Source organism: Pinus tabuliformis, chromosome 1_1 (assembly GCF_031772625.1).
Source record: "Pinus tabuliformis cultivar Carrire ecotype Pingquan chromosome 1_1, CPIR1, whole genome shotgun sequence".
NCBI lineage: Eukaryota > Viridiplantae > Streptophyta > Pinopsida > Pinales > Pinaceae > Pinus > Pinus tabuliformis.
The window spans coordinates 905,466,745-905,486,427 of record NC_142297.1 but is presented as its reverse complement, the minus strand read 5'-3'; the positions used below and the strand labels follow the sequence as shown (position 1 = coordinate 905,486,427).

At 39.5% G+C, this 19,683-nt stretch overlaps 1 protein-coding gene across 1 annotated transcript in view; it reads right to left on the bottom strand.

Moving 5' to 3' along the window:
* LOC149217335 (malate dehydrogenase, chloroplastic-like) overlaps nt 1-18,065 on the bottom strand; it is a 100,184-nt gene extending 82,119 nt beyond the window's left edge. The window contains exon 1 of the mRNA XM_089390187.1: nt 17,936-18,065. Coding sequence (XP_089246313.1) covers nt 17,936-18,065 — 130 coding nt within the window. The remainder of the gene's footprint in view (nt 1-17,935) is intronic.
* Between the last annotated feature and the right edge of the window lie 1,618 nt (nt 18,066-19,683).

Sequence of the window (19,683 nt, the reverse complement as noted above, 5' to 3'; positions counted from 1 at the left end):
ACACACCAGAAAAAAGGCCAAGACCAAAGAGATAGAAGAAGAAGAAATCAAGACTAGGTTGATGGAGACAAAACCAGACCAACTAGGCTTCTAGGTGACTTTGGAAGACCCACTGCAAACTGTTGCCTCATCATCTTCAGAGGCAGCCATTCTGATTTTAGCAGGAAGTGAAACTACGTCTGAGCCTAGTTGGCTTGTTGGAAAAGAAATTTAAGAAAGGAACAAGAATATTAGGGAAAAGATGTAGCAGCAAATGGCATCAAATTTAGTCCCATACGAAACCAAATTTATGGCTTCAATGGACCCAGAGAGAAATCAAAAGAAATTCTCGCTGCATCAGCCATTTAGCACAGTCATTACCATCAGGCATCCAGTTCAAGGCTCTGGATGTGTCTTTGGACATGAAAAGCGTCCCTCTACCTGATAAGATAAACTTCCACGGGTAGGTGGGAGAAATGTTGTACAGTGAACTAAATCAGAATGCTATGACTATAAGCAAATCTAAAAGGATGTTGGAGAAGACTGAAACCAGACTGAAACATAAAAGATAAAACTTAAGAGCTCTACATATGTAGAATGAGAGCTTCAAGGAGTTGATTGTGAACCTAGGAGTGAATCCAAAGGATAAAGCTGCTTTTGAGGCCCTTCTCCAAAGCTCACAAGCAGAAGTTCAAGAGTTGAGACGCAAGCTAAAGATGCCAGCCAATGAACATGTGTATTCCAAGGAACTCACACAGGTGGAGGAATAAAAATAAATCCTGGCAAAAGAGTTGATAGACAAGAATAATGAGGTGGTGGCTCTCAAGGAGTAGGTAGAAAAAATTTAGCAGAGGATAGACACTCACATTTGTGCAGTCTCATTCCTAAGAACTCTCATAATATCACATAACAACTTACAAAGACCCTCACTAAGCTCCATCTCTCGAAAGAGGAGCTTAAGAAGGAAAAAAAGGACTTAAACGCTACCTAGTGAGCTCTAGCACAAAAGGAGAAATAACTCAAGGCTGCTAAGACCAATTCAGAGCTGATCAATAAGAACTTGTAGGAAGCTAATCAAGAGATCTCTAAGCTTAAAGATAGAATGAAGGGAATTATGTCCCTCTTACAAGATAAACAACTGATATGGGATAAGATAATAACAGAGATGAAGAAAAGTTGGGAACACATAAATTTGATGGATGAGCAAAGGATTGTGATAAAATATTATGAGTTCTTCATCCTAGCTTCCAAAGAAAATAGTGAAAAGAATGCCCAAACTGCCAAGAAATTTATCCAATATGTGAATGAGAAGCCACTCAGTGAGTTGAGGGCTATAGATGTGGTGGATAGGGTGTCTATAATCATGGAGATTTCCAAATTAATCCAGAAGGAGGAGGATAGAGTTAAAAATGAAGAATTCCTGGAGTAGTGCTGAAGGATGTGGCTACCTTCAACTCAAAGTTGAAGAGAGAGTTCTAGCTGGACTACCCAGCTGTTGGGATTTTGTGGGAGTGCTGACCCCATGTGAACAATACTGTCAAATGTTGGTAGAGGAAACAATCAAGGTTGACTCATCCCATAAGAATACTACTACCTTGAAGGGTAAAATTGTGGTAAACTAATTGAGAAAATATTTTCAACTGTTGGGGTTGGTGAATACCTTATTCCAACCCAGGTTCAACTATGCAGGGCTTAAAATTCCATATCAGTTTTTCTTTCATGCTTCTATGCCATGTCCAACATTGTGGCAACATTGTGATCAATTTGTTAATCCTCCATGGCTCCAGATCATCAATCTAGAAACGATGCATCCTAGACCACCCTGTCACAACTAAAGGTACTGTTGATTGTGTCAATCATGAAACTTTTCTATTCTATGTTTTATGTAAAGATTTTATTTTCAGAGAATAAATGCCAGTTAGTTAGGATCCGATCATTACAACTTTGCCACTAAAGCATGCTAATATTTTTGGTATGATGATTCACTTCAAAATCAAGAAATAATATTTTGTAAGGGGTTCTCTTCTCTAGGCCCTATAAAAACAATTTATGATACAGAACCAAGGGTTTTGAATTTTGTTTCAAGAGGGAAGCTCTACAAATTGTGAATGAAATGTATGACTTGTTGAAGATTAATGAAATCTTTTGGTGATTCCAGCTCACATGATATTGCAATATGTATTTTATTTTCAATTTTTTCCATATACCATCACTCCTCTTCCAATATTACATGTAATAGTAGCTATTGAATTGATCTTTTATGAATTCATAGATTCATCTACGTCTAATTCTGATTTAAGATTCTTGTGACTGATAAAAATTAATATCGCTCCATGTAACTTAGCACATTATTTGAATGTTTCTCTCATTCATTTCATGCTGAAGTTTGATGCACGAGATTCTTAAATAAGCCCTGTGGATTGGGTTTTCATTCCTTCATAATTATTCCCTCCAATATACTACAATAACTGATAAAACTACATGCTCATGTAATTTTGGCCACTCAAACTGGACCTTAAATCTTTTTTGAGTATTATTTTTCATCCATATTTGTATTTATCATCTTAAAGAAGATTCTATACCAATCATGTCTAAAAATGAAGTTAAATATTGAGTGTAAGTGAATAATAATAGCATATCCTGTAAGCACTCATATATATGTATAGGCACTGGTCTCTATTCAACCCAAGGGTTGTCTCTAGGAGCTACAACACTTTTAGTGGTTTTATCCATTCTTCCTCCATAACTATTTTGCGAGCTTGTTTTCCACATTCATCCAAAAATAAAGGACCCAACAACTTCCTTCACCTTAGTTCGGATACAATGTTGAGAAATCAATGCATGAAGATATTAGGGTTTGATCGATCTTTTTATTTATAATTTTTTGTGATGTGTGTTGGCTTCTTTTAATTCTTAATTATATTATATTTCATTAAGAAATTACCGAATCAAAATGTATGAAGATCACAAGAACAAGGAACACAAGATATAGGTACTCATCTAGGGAAAAACCCCTATCTAAGGAACAACCTAGTCAAACTCTTCCAATAGTAAATTCAAATGAGATAATACAAGACCCTTTTGACCTAGACAAAGACCTCCTCCAATCACCAAGTCAGTCCTTCTTTCAAGTTGATGAACTCTGCCAAGGTATCCAAGTGTCAAATTCTCAAATGAAACTTCAACCCAGAATTTTAGCCCCCCAACTTTAGAATTTCAGACCTGCAACTACTTCAAAAAATTTGGCCCCTGCAACTTGCCCAAAAACCCTAGAAAACTTGCACGTGAGAGAGAGAGATGCCCCAAACTACGATTTTTCTTATTCCTTGAATTAGGTCTTCTTTCCTACAATTCACTCTTCTTTATTGTCTTCTTTCTCTTATATATTAAACTTTTTGAGTGTGTGGTCCAAATGAGTCAAATTGTCTCTATATCTACTACTTCCACAAGGTAAAATTCCTTCTAACTGGGTTGACTTATTTAGGACAAATCTGACTTGGTGAGGAGGGACAAAAATACTATTTTTGACTCAAAATAACTTTATTTACATTATAAAAAATCCCAAGAAGGGTCTAATAAATATGATAATGACTCTTATGAAACAAGACAACCTAGAACCCTTTAATGGAGGATATGACCTATAAAATAAATAAAAGAGGATGAAACCCACACTTCAAAATAAATTTTCTTTTACAATCAAATTTATTTTTACAAGATGACTCAAATACAGTTATGAAGACCAACATTAATTTCATTCTTCAACACCGCATTGGCTAATGTATTTGCCACATCATTACAAATTTTAGGAATACAACTAATATTAAACACTTTCAGTCTAGGTGAGACGCAGTGAATGGTATTTTGTACCTGATGAGTAACATGTTTGAATCACCAATCATCTAAGTACCTATATCTCAGGATCGATGGATTTATTTAACCCCAAAACAAGTGCTTCATATTCAACAATTTTATTTGTGCACTTGAAATCCAAGCGGCATGACAGGATACACATTTTTTTCCAAGGGTTAATATTAATACAACCAGCTTTGGAACTGTCCCGAGTCTTAGAACCATCAAAATATAAGGTCCAAATATTAGTAGCTACTGAGCTAGATCCTATACTAATATTATGTACATCTATATTACAAAGTTCATTAGCACCAGTTGGAATGCAAGGAAGGAGCTCCAACTGTCTATTTGATGGTACGGGTGATGGTTGTGCTTGATAACACTCGTAGTTGACCTCTAAGAAATAATCTCCGAAAATGATATCTACAAATCCAACTGGATCATTATGTCCATTAAGTGGTGTCATGGTGTATTTCATGTAAGGCTCATTTTCCACTCAAATATGATTGTTTCTGCCCTTGTAAGGAAGTCATAGATGTGTCAAGTATGTTGAGAAATATACTTGTAGTTTGCTGGACTAGTCTCTACTCAAAAGAAAATTGTAGGATTCCGAAATTTCCACAATAAAAATATTGATGCATTGGTGAAATATTTGGTTAGATGAAAAACAGATGATAACATTATTAAGTTCATTCATTGCCTACAACAATGGTGTTTCTAATTGTATGATTTGGGCATAGGTCTTTTCCCATTTAGCATTAATAATTTTGGCAATATATAAGGGCATAACATTTGTAGATGTACCCGAATTAACAACACAATTATGGACATTATAATTAAATATTTCAAATGTTAAAAGGAATGGGGGGCAAAGAGTGTTAGAATTTAGACTAACAACATTGACTACAAACTCAAGAATATCATGAGACTTTCCGGGCATAACTTGGGAAGCAAAAAGTTCATTACCTAATGGAGGCTGCAATGTAAATGCTTGGATTACCAGTTCATGCTGCCCTATTATCTTTGCGAGCTCAAATATTGAGATATTAGCGTGAGATCTCTTCATATACTCAATAATATTGTAATCAATACTTTCATTCTTAACAAGTTATGTTGAAGTGTTCGATGGTGTAGCTTCGTTAGAAGCTTTAGGAGTGATGGAATTATTCTTATTGTTTGTGGAAGAATTCTTAGGAGGAGGAGCACTTCCAAACTTATTTTTCAAATTCTAAGTAGGATTTGTTGGTGGTAAAATTCTTCTCAATAATTTTTTTTTAATCTCTTACAAAGAAATAGGTCCTTTGCTCCTCAAATTATATCGTTCATTTGTTTGCTGAGGAGGAGCTTCACTCACTATTGCTTCATCAACAATTTGTTTATCAGTGTTATATATGACACCAAATGCATTAACATAATTTCCAACACCAGAATTTTGCTTGGTCATGATAGATTCATTTTCTTCTTCAATTTTCTCAAATTGCTCATTTTCTAATAAGGTACCTACGAAATTAGTCATCAAAGCATTCATGTTGTGGTTCCATTTCGGACATGTGGTCTCATAATGATTCTCTTGATAGAAAGTACAAAAGTTATCCATGCCCCAATTTTCAACATTAAACACAACATGGGAACTCTAATCAGATTTAGTTGGTTGATTATTATTATTCCTCTTAAAGAAAGGTGGCTTCAAAGACACTGCTAGTGGTTTCCTCACTTCACCTTGTCTTAAGTTTAGATACTTCACTAATAATAAAATTCAAACACTTTACCAAGCTTTCCATATCGTAAGGATATTTATCTTTGGCTTTAATGGAAGAGACTTGAATTTTCTTACCGGTATCTTTGGAGTGTTTAGAATCTTCATGATCGTCAATGGCCTCAATAGAACACAATTATTTATCAACAACAATCGCCTCTGCAAAGTTCAAAGCTAATATATCCTTTGTAAATATTTTAACAAATATGGAAATATTAGTATGCAAGTAAGATGTATAATAATCTCTAGTGATAGAATCATGTGGTTGAACATCAACGTGGAACTTATTCAACAAACAGGTAAACCTATGATTAAAATCTTTTACTTTTTCTTTTTCCACCATCTTAATATTTTTGAGTTCTTTTAGGAACATGGTAGGATTTTTGTCATCAATAAATTTATCTAAAAACAACTTCTTGAACTCCCTCGAACTTTGCTTCGAATTAGGCAGAAGACTCTGGTACCATACTGATGCCCTACCCTCTAGAGTTTGTAGAAAATGTTTACAAGTACTATCATCAAAATGTACCTCAAACATTCATAAATGCATGTAGAAGTCATCAATATGGTCTTCAACTTTCGTCTTCTTATCATGATCAAACTTTGAAAGTAGCTTTTCAGGGTGTTTAGGCATGCAGTGGAGATTGTTTGGAAGAGAAAGTGGCCCTTGTGAAATCCAATCTAGTTTTTCATCAGTCATGTCCTCTCCTTCTTCCTCCTCCTGACTTTCTAATTTTGAAGATTCTTCTCCTTCACTATTCAAATCTTCATTATAATGAGGCTATTCTTCTTCTCTTGACTATTCTTCATTAGAAAAAGGAAAATCTTCCTCGTCACCTTCCAAATTCTCTTGAATAGGTGGGAGGTCCCCTTGTTGGTTTGTTCTTTCTGTAGAATCAGCTAATTCTTCAAGGGTTTCAATAATCAAATCTTCCACCGAAGAAACAAATATACCATTGCAAGTTGTACCTTTTTTATTGACTTATGAGGAAGAATAGAAACAATAGGAAGTAACCCAAGAGATCTTCAAAACTAATGAGTAATAGGAAAAATTGTTTGGACTTGATCGTAAGTGAATTCAAAAGCTTTTTCTTGACTAAGATGAGAAGACTCTAGTTTCTCATGAGTATGAGTTGGAGTTGAGCTCAGAGAATTATTTCCATGCACGAAATATTTTTTATTAGGATGTGGTGAATTGTCAGCCATAAAAAGATTTCCCGCCTTCTAGCGCCAGGATGTTGATGGTGCTAGATATCGCCAACATACAGGGGGTCTCCCCGATATGAAGTCCCAATTTGACCTCAGATAGTTTGGTATAGGAGGCCCATCTGGAAATGTGGCTGGATGCCATGTACTTAAAGATTTTCCTTGGCTGCAATAGTTAGCATAAGAGATAAACACACTTGTACTTTTGAATTAGAAAGTAAGTATGCCTTATGAAGTGTTTAATTGCAAAACGTATCAATGATATTTCACCGAAAGGAAACAAAAGTGGGTCTTTAAGAGAAAAGTAACAGTACTATTCTAATAAAGACATACACACATAGATATGAAAGAATCATTAACCAACTAGTGAAATAGTTCACATATAAGTAATGATAATTAAAATTATTACAACACACATTCAATAATATGAGCACAAAATTGAATGAAATAGTTCAATTTATTTAGTACATAAGAACACAAACATATAAAAAAAACATCCAAAGAATAGTCTTGCAACATTTACGATATATGCATGCAAGTGTATTGGCTCAATGAGCTTCGAATATTAAGCGAATGTTCCAAGATACATTGATACAATGAAACATCACTAGCTTCAATAATGGAGTGTTGAACCACTACTCACTCTCCAAAAGAACTATCTTCCTCTCTAATGCCTATGTGGAGAAACCAAGGTGAAAAGTCCTTTCTTTGAGTAATGAGGCTTCTTTTATAACAAGAGGAATGGTTTTTCACATCCCCATGACTTATGAACTTCCTCATGACTCTTAGACTTCTAATGTGATCTTTGGACTTCTATATGACTTTTGGATTTTTCCATGTGACTCTTTTTTCCATACGTTACTCTTGGACTTCCACATATTTACATTTATAATATTTCCCAAAATTACATCATCATTTTCCACATCTTTATGCGATGACAACATGACAAGTCATTGACATTGATGACTTGGACCCATAGTGACTTGGGCATGGGCTCTTTGAGAAGTGATGACACTAACACTATATGTTTGATACTTGAAAGAAATATTGCATTGTGATTGTCTTCTACCCTCCAAAGGGCTTAAGAGATTATGGAGTCTTCATGAGTCACTTTGATGATCATAATCCATTGTTCTTTCAACTTTCGCAACATGGACATGGTACCTTTTTGTCTTTTGTCTATAATACACTTCTTTGGGTAGCCTTTCTTGACAGATCTATTCACACATATTTTCCATGCTTTATTGAACACTTGCAGGTACAAATCACTCATGGAAAGAAAATAGTAGCCCAAAAATTCTCTTATTCTTTCATGCTTTGTGCAAATTTTCTGACTGTGGATCAACAATGTGCAAGTGTAAGAGAGAGAGACCTTTTGAGTGTAGGGAACACTTGCAAGACACAAAGGATGGGATTTACTACTCTCTGAGATTTCTCCATGCACAACTCTGGAGGAGGAGGAGGCATGCTAGGTGCAGGGTGAACTTCCAAGAGGAAATGCAGCAAGACAATCTACTAAATTTACACCATGTGCTAGGGAGGAAGGTCGGGGCCACAAGGAGGGTGTAGGGTGCACTTGCAAGGAACAGGGGAAAGCATCACTTCCCACTAGAAGTGTGTAGTGTGCTCCACTGGGAGAGAGAGGAAAGGCTAGAGCAGTGAGGGAGGACAAGGAGGGTCTAATAAATAGAAGTGCAATGTGTAGGGCATAGTTTTAACTGATAAGGAGGGTCTCCACTAGGCCTTATAAATGCATACTGCACTCTTCCTAGCCTAAAGGGCAGGATTGAAAAGTCATAAACATGTCTACGTCTAGAAGGATAACATATGGAAAAACACACTGAGTTAGGAGAAATATCAATCATTATAAATATCAACTCATCACCCAAAATTAGATAGGACCCAATACTAATAAATATACATCAAAACACTAGTTTAGAAACATTCTCCAAGTGAAAAAAAAAAATTATCTGTAGTTGTGACACATGAGTGCCATTTTGTGGCTAGAAAGTGTACCATGACTCCAAAGTGTGTTGTAGGTATTCTTTTCAATCTGATGACACTTAGAAAGGAACATGGACACTTGTAACATGTGTAGAAACATGAAACAACAATTGACGACCAAAAGAGACACTTCACATGTTAGAAGGTAGGCTCCAAAATTTGAATATAACAAAATTTTGGAGGGTGTTGTAACAACGAAAACAATATCTTAGGGTGGAATTTTGCAAAATATCTCTCTATTTCGTGATATAATTTGGTCCATGGTTACAGGGTTTTGTTATATGGGGCTGACATGTAGCACTTGAGGGTTGAACACCCTGGGTCCCCCAAAATTCCATAGTGATGTTTAACTAAAGTGAGTTTGAAATTCTTGATAGTCTGAACACCCAATATAGAAGGCATTTGTTAATGGTGTGTGGTTCTAGGAACTTATTTCCCAGAAATCTTGGATGCTAAAGAATATCCTAATCATGAGATTTTCATTTTGAAATCTTGGGGTTTTTAGGTTGGATGGAATGGAGTTTGAAGGAATAGGAAAACCACTTACATAACACTTGGTCAAACTGTTGAAAGAAGTTCAAACAAAGGGAGCTTTGAGATAATAATATAATATTCCCATAAGCACAAGAAGTGGTACATATCCAACATCCATTGGAAAAAGTTCCAATATGGTTAAAATGGGGATGAATGAAGCATCTATAAATTGAAAGAGACTAGGGAGGAAACTGTAAAGAAAAAAGGTGCAATACAATCTGTATCAGAACAAAAGGTGTTGAAACAAGAAGAAGAGAGGTTAATGTGAGAATGGATAAGTAAATAAAGTTTTTATTGGGTGTAGTGAGCACTTTAACGAATGGATCTATGTAGTGAATAGAATGAAGCACTTGGAGTAACGCTAATGTTGATGAGGTAGCTGCAATGAATAGAATAAGAGAAGAGTGAACTATAGAAGATTATATTATGGATTAGAGACAAGTCATGATTGGTTTCTTCAGTAGGTTGGTTGCTACAAATTTAAGGTGATTGTGTCTCCTATAGGTTGGTGCCTACATAGAAACATAGGGAATTGGTGTCTCCTGTAGGTTGGTGCCTACAAAGCAAAAAAGGATATTGGTGTCTCTTCACAAAGAAGCATTCAAGATTGGTGTATCCTATGGGTTGGTGCCTACAAATTTGTAGATTTTTACTGTAGATTCAACAACTTATGTGATTTTCTAAAACACAAGAAAAGAATATACACTACTCTTCTCAGAGGAAACCCAAAATTGATCGATGAAAACATTAAGAAAAAAAGGAAGAATATCAATCGCACATAACACAATATTTCTTTGGGGAAAACAACTGCTAAAAACATCGACTATATATATTGCATTAACCAGAAGATATAAGAACAAAATACAATTCTTGTTCGTCCTAAACAATTCTTGCACTAGTACAATCTAATTCTCTGCCTCACAAGCCAGCTAAAGCCATCACTTAGCCAATTCTTCTACCTACCAAGCCCCTACTTCCTTGAAAAAATCCTAGAGGAATTAACCCATATTTAATTAGGAAATCCACTCTCCATAATTGTGCAATCCAAACATAGGTCCTCAACTGATTGCATGCACCATCTATACAACTTGTAAAATTATACAACTGATAGTACACTATCCATGAATTCTAATCTCAATTGGGTCTTCATCTGAACTAACATGCATGAATTATTTGTGAGTGAATCTTCAGTTAACTGGTGTGGTATTGGTGATGCATTGGTGCACTACTCCACTAAAAGACCTCTACTAGTTCCTCCAATAGTTAGAACTAATTTAACTGACTATAACTCAGTTAGATTGAGTTATCCAATTACAGCTCCAAATAACTCAATTTGGGCCCCTAAAATTTAGGGATCACTCTACATGACTCTAGATAGACTTCCAACTCAAATTTCCTATGTCAATTAAGTCAATTTAAGTTAATTAACTATTACAAGTTTCTATAAGAATAAAATTACAATTTAATTCACAATTTAATTCAAGGACAAATCAAATTGGAATTTATTATTTCCATTTTTAACACTCCCTCTCAACAAGAAAGGGATTATCATCTACCTCAATCTTGCTCCTCTATGGGAATGTACTCCAACAACATAATTCTCATCTGGACACAATCTCGAAGATGATGATACCGAATATCAATATGCTTGGACTGATCATGAAAAACTAGATTTTCATATATTTTGATACAACTCTGATTGTCACAGTAAATCACAGTTGGATCCATATGTTGACCAAACAAACCAACCAAAATCTTCCTCATCTAGATGGCCTCACAAGATGCTTGACTATTAGCCATGTACTCTACATTTGCTGAATTTAGTGCAACTTATCTCTATTTCTTGTTGTACAAAGAAACAACTGCTGACCCAACGCTGAAGATCCTTCCTGATGTGCCCTTCCTGTCAGATGGAATCCCTACCGAATCTGCATCGGTGAAGCCTTGAAGGTTCACTCCCTCTGTCTATTTGTACCATAAACCATACTGAGTAGTTCCTTTGAGGTATCTCAACACATGCTTGGATGCCTTCCAATACAGCTTGGTCGACTTAACCATCGCTTGACTAAGCTGGTTAAATGCATGGCACATGTCTTGTTGTGTGTTCACCAAATACATGAGTGAAACCACAAGCTACCTATAAATAGTAGCTTCCACTACTTCAACATAAGTAGCATCCTCCTTCCTCTAGTTACCTGGTAGAGGAGTCTCCATGGGTTTACTGCTCTCCATGTGGAACCTTTTCAGTATCTCGTTGGCATACTTTCCCTGGGAGACAAAAAGTTCTGCATCACCTTGCCATACTTCCATGCTCAGAAAGTAGTGCATGAGCCCCAAGTCCTTCATTTCAAACTCTCTTTCAAGACTTTATCAGCTTATCATCACCTGTCAGAATCAAATCGTTGACATATAAAACAATAATAAACAATTTACCTTCAAGCAAAATATGGTAATGGTTCACATCCACTTCACTTTTGGTGAAGCCCAACCTAGTGAAGTAGCTATCGATCTTGGTGTACCAAGCACTAGGTGCTTGCATCAGCCCATACAATGCTCGCTTGAGTCGACACACATGCAACTCTTGATTGAAGGTCTTAAAACATTCAGGCAACTCAATATACACCTCTTCCTCAATCATGCCATTAAGGAAGGTTGTATTTACATCCATATGATGTATATTCCATCCCATCTATGCTGAGAGTGTTGATATGGATCTAATTGATGATTAGCTTACAACAAAAGCAAAGGTCTCATCGTAATCAATCCCCTCTACCTGAGAAAATCCTCATGCAATAAACATGGCCTTATGTTTATCCACAGTACCATCTGTTTCTTTCTTTACCCTATAAAGCCATCAGGAACTCACCAATGACTGGTCCGCCAATCTTGGGACCACATCGCAAAAATTATTCTTGAAAATGGAGTCATACTCCTCAACCATGGCATCAACCCAAACCGGTTGCTGCACTGCCTCCACAAAATAAGATGGCTTTATCTCAACACAACCACTCATAACAGCGATGTATCTAGTGTACCTCTCAGGTGAGCTCCTATGCATGTACTATAATGTGGGTGCTCCCACATTCTCTCTCACATCATGCAATAACCTATCAACCTCTCTAGTGTGCTTTCTCCCATCTTTGGAAGACTCTGCATGAGTGGGTGTCTTCACTCCTTGATCCTTTGCATGTGGCTGCTCCACATCCATCTGAGGTTTCTCCTTAGGAGCTAAAATCTCCTCAACTGCATGTAGCTAAATCTCCCTCTCAAGGGAACATCTCATGGTCTTATCTTCATCGAATTTTACATCCCTACAAACCACTGTTATATTGTTGGTCAGCAGGTACACCTGATAGTTGTGAGGTGTATTAGTGTACCCCACAAATATCCCCAACTCTACGATTGGCTCTTCCCTGAAAAATCCTCTTCCAGTGTACTCATCCTAAGAATTCAATGGGGGCTTCTGTTCTGCAAATAAATAGTTGTGTTACATGCCTTAACCAACAATTGTAGTGGTAGGCCTTGATCATGAAACATCACCCATGATTCCTCTACTATGCTTCTATTCTTCCTTTCAGCCACCCAATTCTATTATGGGTTATGAGGTGTTGTCAACTCTCATCGAATGCCTTGTGCCACAGATAAATTTTTAAACTCATTTGACACATACTCTCCACCATTATCACTCTTGAGAGATTTAACCTTCCTACCAATATCTTTCTTGACCAATGCTTTAAATTCAAAATTTTTTGTAAAAATATGATCTTTCTTCTGCATGAAGAAGATCCAACATCTACGAGAAAAATCATCAACAAATATAACATAATACCTGTGCTTGGTTGTGGATGCTATTGAGAACGGTCCACACACATCTGAATGGACTCAATCAAGGATCATCTGTGCTCAAATGCCTTTGTCATGAAAGGAGGCCTTGGTGCATTTTCCCAAAGTACACCCTTTGCATGTGTCAACCTGCTGTAGTGAACCTTTGGGAAGATCGATAGAAATTTGTTGCATGATTTTCAAAGTGCCACGATGCAAGTGACCCAACCACCTATGCCACAACTCACCGATGTCTTGGCTCTCCACCCTCTCTACTTTCGTGCTCAAGGAAACACAATATTCTACCTCCAACTTGTAGAGATTCTTCACTCGAACCCCTATCCTCTTCACTTGCCCCATGTCTATGTGACAAAGGAACTCTTTTCCCTTACTAAATACCACATCATAGCCTCTATCCTCCAACATAACAAATACCAAGTTCTTCTTCAAACTAGGAACATACATAACATCTCACAAAGTGAGAGGAGAGCCCGACTCCCTCTGAAAGGTAACTATACCAAGCTAGGCAACACTATACCTACCGTCATCACCCATCTCGATATGCATCTGGAGATCCTTCTCCTCCAAGTTACTAAAGAGCTCTTTGTTACCAGTCATGTGGAAAGAAGCTCCACTGTCTAGGTACCATACATTACCCATCATCAATGACACCATACATGAGATAAGGGTAAAGTCTAGTTCGAATTGTGAGGCAAGAGTCTCACCTCCTACCACTCCTCCTGAGGTCTTCTTACCGACCTTCTTGAGCAGACACTTTGTAGAAAAATGTCCCAGCTCATGACAATGAAAGAAATTGAATTTTTACATGAACTTCTTCTTTCTTGCATGACAATAATCCGATTTGGAATGGGATGAGTTACCCTTCCCTTTCTTTTCCTTCGCCACTAGGCACAATTTTCCTCATCATCAGTCTTTGATGAGGATCTGTCTTTGGTATTCCTCTGAATCTCTTCCTGTAGCAAATCCAACCACAACTGTTCCCAATCTGTAGCTTCTCCCTCCCATTGACAGAGTATTGATAATTGTTCCAACTCTTGGGAAGTCCTAGAAGAGCTAGGCTTACCATATCATCCTCAAAAATAGTAATCCTGACACTTCCAAGCTCATCTCGAAAATGGGTGAACTTGGTCAATGTTGGCTGCATGGGGACTGACCCAGGTTCAACGTTAGTTAGCCAAACAAATCCCTACACTATTGGCCCTTTCGGTATCAGTCGGTAGAGCGCGGACCAAAGTCTCACCCAAAGCAGTATGGGGGGATGCTGGAACCAATTTTCCACACCCTGATGGTCATGATGTCGGTTTATACCCTCTATACTGCTTTCATGGAGGTCGCTAATCTCTCGGGCTCTATTACTCTAGCCCTTTATTTCGTCCTTTAGTACCTCTATGAAGGAGTACGATTGACCTTCTCGCAGCCCTAACCTGTGGTATAGGTACTTTTGTGCTACTATGACAACGTATTGTATAGGTTCCCAAGTTCTCTTAAGTGTTTTACTTATCTTACTAAACAATCATAGTTAGTGCCGCCTAAACTGAGATTCTCACTTGCATTCAATTAACCAACATAATTACATACATTTGCACATCACATAAGCATTGTAAATGAAATCCATACAAAATATAACAAGATGCATTAACATAAAAGAAATACATAGGAATTGTGGAATACTTCTCTTTATTGATATCTTCAGATTATTATAGACTCTATTTGCCCTGCGCACACAATTGCAAGGGTCCGCGCACTCAGCTCCGGACTTCTACCCTAAGCCTCTGTGCACTCAGCTACAGAGCCTCTACCTATGCTAAGACTCGAAACTTTTACTTCTCTACCAAGACTCCAGGCCTTTTCTTCTACTCCCAAAAACTTAAGACTACTAAGAGCTTACTTATTAGTAGATCTTTACAATTGACTTTAACCTTTACAAAATAAGGGTGGAAAACCCTTTATGACTCATGACACCTTCACGCTCCGCGACCACAAAATGCAGAGACTTTATAACTTTATAACAAAATTTACCCAAAACATGGGCTTTTAGCCCCAAAACTGTCCTTGGGGGATCTTGTTCCCAACAGGCCCCTAACACAAACATCGCAACTCGTCCTCGAGTCACTCTGTGGGTGCAGAGATCTTAGCATGAAGACCTCCCAGCTTGACCTGGATGACTGCAACCTCGGCAGTGCACTATGCGGCCACCTGCTTTGCTTCTTCAACCATCTGCTCAGTCACTGCTCCTTAACTGTCGGCCTGAAGCTTTTGCTAAGTTGCTTGCAGAGTCACAAGATTTCCTTCAATAGAGGTCGTAACCATGTAAGCCTCATCCGACCAGGGCTTTAGTCATGCCTTCAACACTACCTCCTTGTGTTGCGCTACATTTACTTGTTCTTTCGACTACTTGGCCTCATGTAGGTTTGCTAGTCTCTATGTGAGCACGACGGTTCACGTTATTCCTTTTACCTCATCATAGTGTTGTTGTAGTTCTTGCGCTTTTGTCTCCAGCCACTGTACTTTAAGGTCATCTTGCAAGCTCGTCAGGACCTCAAACGACTGCTCAAAAAGTTGTGTGCAGTATGCTACTGCACTGTCGACCACTGCTATTACCTCTGTGACAACGGTTGCATGCTGCTCCTTTACTTTTGGCAGTGTTGAAGGCTGGGCCTTCAACTGTAGTTCAGTGATCTGTAGGTTCAACTCCAGATGAACCCTAGCCATCTCTGTGCGAGTGTCGTGCACCCCCTGTAGCCAGCTTGCGGATGCACACCTCGACCAATTCTTCCTCTGGAATGGCCAACTCTAGGACCATTCGGCATGCCTTCTCCACGACTTGAATTATACTCTTGTTATGGTCGGTTACCTCGGTCACAGCAGCGATGGTAGAGTCTCTCTGTAGGGCCATCTGTTTGTTATTAATCCTCCACTCGTTGATCACCTATAGGGCACAGTGCTCATGGGCCCTCAACTCCATGATCACTCCATCTTGCAATAAGTGGAGCACCTCGCCAGGGAGAACTACCAAATTCAACCCCACTCCCTTGATGGCACTGACAGTGGGCCTGTGATCTTCATTCTCTATGGTTAGTGGTCCATCGAGCAACACTATCGCGCTGGAGACCTTCACATGCAGCATCTCGACAACTTCTAAAGTGCCGATAGTGAGGCTGGTGGACACCATACTAGCTTGTGATGTGTGGGTCTACAGCTCCTACAGACCTGTTTGGATGGCCCCCAATATTAGTTGTTGTTGTTGCTCAAATTGTTGTAGGGCCTCTGCGGTGACATCTCGCACCGTGTCTCCAATGTCGTGAAAATCACCCTCTGTGAGGGTGATTGGGTCCAGTGACATCATAGTGGCCTTCGAATTCTTCCTTGACCCTCCTTTCTCTTGTTCCCTTGGATGCTTAATGTGGGCGGATGTCACCTACAGGTTAGCGCCGTGCTGCTCTATCTGCTTGTCTCCCTTTTCCTATGTCCCGGGTGAAGGCAACCTCGTGCCTTTATCAGAGCCCCACTCTATTCCACCTGTTTTCTTCTCCATCTACTGAGCGGCATCACGCTCCACTTGGGCCTTTTCATTGGCCTCCTTGTTCCTCTTCTTGTCCAGCTGCGCCATCTTGAGCTTGGCCTCCTCCTTCTTGCACTGCACTGCAGACTTGCTTGCCCCCACCGCCAAGTCTGATGTAGTGCACCACTCTACCAGCCAGTGGTCAAGTGCTTCATCAATGGTGTCATCCGTTGCCAAGTAAGGAAAATCATACCATGTATGTGTAGGGTCCTTCTATGCCCTAATCGATACATGGTGAAAATCTGCCTTGAACTCATAGCCTTGCAGGTTGGCAAACAAAGTAGATGACAACTGCGGTTTGCGATTGATAACCCTGTGAATGTTCATCTCCATCAAGATCCAGAAGATCTTGTTGTCTTTGATGCACTACACATCCTTGGTCGCCCACAATGAAGTGTACTTTGCTACTTCTGGTAGGTTTGGCACGATCGAGGGGAATTGACTGTCCTCTGGCAGCTCCAATGCTACCAGCACAATAGACAGCAAGAACCACGTGTAGTGGAATGTCTTGCTAAACCCCTGTGCCTCACATCCGTTCGCAATGAACTCACCGCAGAGATAGTGTGCCTAACTGAACTGGACTCCTTCAGTGCATTGGGTTGTTAGCGTGATGACAGGTGCCAACACTTCATCGGCATGACACTTCCTCATCACCTTCCCTTCCAAAATCTACGTGGCCACCTTTACAGCAGGGTCACTGATACATGATATGGAATATCTGCGCAGCTTCTTCACAAGCTTAAATTTCTCCTTCATGGCCTCTGGGAGGACCTCCTCACCACCTTTTCCGCCAAACATCCTGGCTACATTCTCTCATGTGTAGGGCAGTCGCATGATCCGATGGATCAATATGTCGGTGATGGGTATTGGCTCCTCCAGCCACAGACACCCATCGTGCACCAAGCATAGCAGCTACATGATGACTAATACTATAATCGGGGTGTGGTTGTAGTGCGGCACCCATAGCAGGTTGCGTAGACCTGCCTTGTCTACTCCCTTGAGCCACTTCCGCAGCTCTAATGCGGTCATCCCGGTGGTTGTATCAATAATGAGGGGCATTAGCTGCTCGGTCACTAGGTGCAAGAACTTCTCATGGTCAGCTAAGTCTCGATCTTTGAGCTTTAATAGAGGAACCCGCCCTAAGCATGTTCCTTCAAAAGTAATCTCATCCGGCAGTAGACAGGTTTGCAAGGGGACCTTACTCTCATCAATATCTTTTGGTACCTTGGTCTTGCCATTGCACAAAGGGATGTACTCAGGCAATCGAGTGATATGGTCAGCACCCTGGACTTCAACTTTCTCCACATCCATCCCCACGTCCTCATCATCCATCGGGATGTCTTCGATTTCCTCCTCCTCCGGCTCCAGATTGATGGCTTAGCCCTTTCCCTATGTGGTGGGCTTGTCCTTTGGTGGGTTTCTTCTTGGCGATGCGCGCACTGGTATTGCAGGCTACTTTCCCTTCTTATTCTTCATTCTCTCCTTGATTAGGGTCGGCCTCGGTCTAGGTGTCCGTGGTGATTTGGGAACTCCAGCTAAGACTTCAGAAACCTCTGGAGCAGCTCCCTCTACCTCACCAACAACCTCCATTTCAGCCCCCTCGGCTGTCACTACATTGATGTCCATAACTTCTGCAGGTGTCAACATGATGCTATTCAATAGTTCTCGTGTCGTCTCTAGTAATTGCTCAAATGTCGAACTCGCTATCAGAGCTTTGAAGAATTCTCGGTTCATGTGCATCTGAGAGCTCAACAACTCAATTCTCAAAATGCCAAGTGTTTTTCACTGGGCAACCACCTAAAATTTTTAGGGCATTTTGAATTCTAATCTGACCGTTCCCCCACATTCGGTCCATTAATGCCGGATTGGTGGCAGATTTTCATAGATATGACCCATAAATTTTGTCTTAAATGCCAACCGCCCACTCCATTTGGCTGCATTTCTACTGTCAAATCATGAACAATGACTTTAACGGTCACTTTCCGGCCAACCTACGCGATTTCTCCCTGGGTTGCACAGCTCCCTTCGTGCTTCCGCAAACCCTATGACACTTCCTTGCTTCACACAATCCTCCAATCGCGCAGCTCCCCAACCTGGGTAGTGCATTTTATAGTCCCGCACCTCCTTTCAGCTACTTGGAGTGCTAAGACTGTGCTAGCCTTATATAGTCACATGGTCGGACCACCGGTGTATGGCTTTAATCGGCTGCCATTCACCTTTAATTGGAACGAATATCCATTCAATTTGACCAACTGAACTGCTCCACCGTTGGTATTTTCCTTAATGACATAGGGCCCTAACCTGTGCATTCTAAACTTCCCTGGAAATTTATCAAACTTGCTATCATATAACAAAACCAGATCATTTACCTTAAATGTGAATAGCTTAATGTGCCGATCATGCCATGCTTTTTCTCACTGCTTTTGGACCTGTTGGCAGAATTCAGCTAGAAATCTCTCTTCCTCAAGCTCAGCCAGTTGCACTAGCCTCTCTTTTAGGGCTCTGCGATCTGTCATATTCGTGAGTGCTGCTATGTGCAAACTAGGCACAATGTATTCCATGGGCATCACTGATTCAACGCCATATACAAGCCTAAAGGGTGTCTGTCCAGTCAACTTTTTGCACGTTGTCGGATAGTCCCATAGTACTGTAGGTATGCATAGGTCTCAATCACTTCGCTGAGCATTACAAACCTTGATCAGCGTGTTCTCCAACACTTTATCGAATGTTTCCACCATCCTGTTAGATTGTGAGTGATAAGGTGTGCTTTTCTGGTGATATACCTGAAATTCCTCCGTCAGTGTGCTGATCATCTGATTCAGAAAGTGCATACCATGATCACTCATCAAAATATTTGGACACCCAAATCGCATTAGTACATACTCAAAGAGGAACTTCACAACAATTGCACCTGTGCAATCCTTCATAGGCTATGCCTCTGTCCATCGAT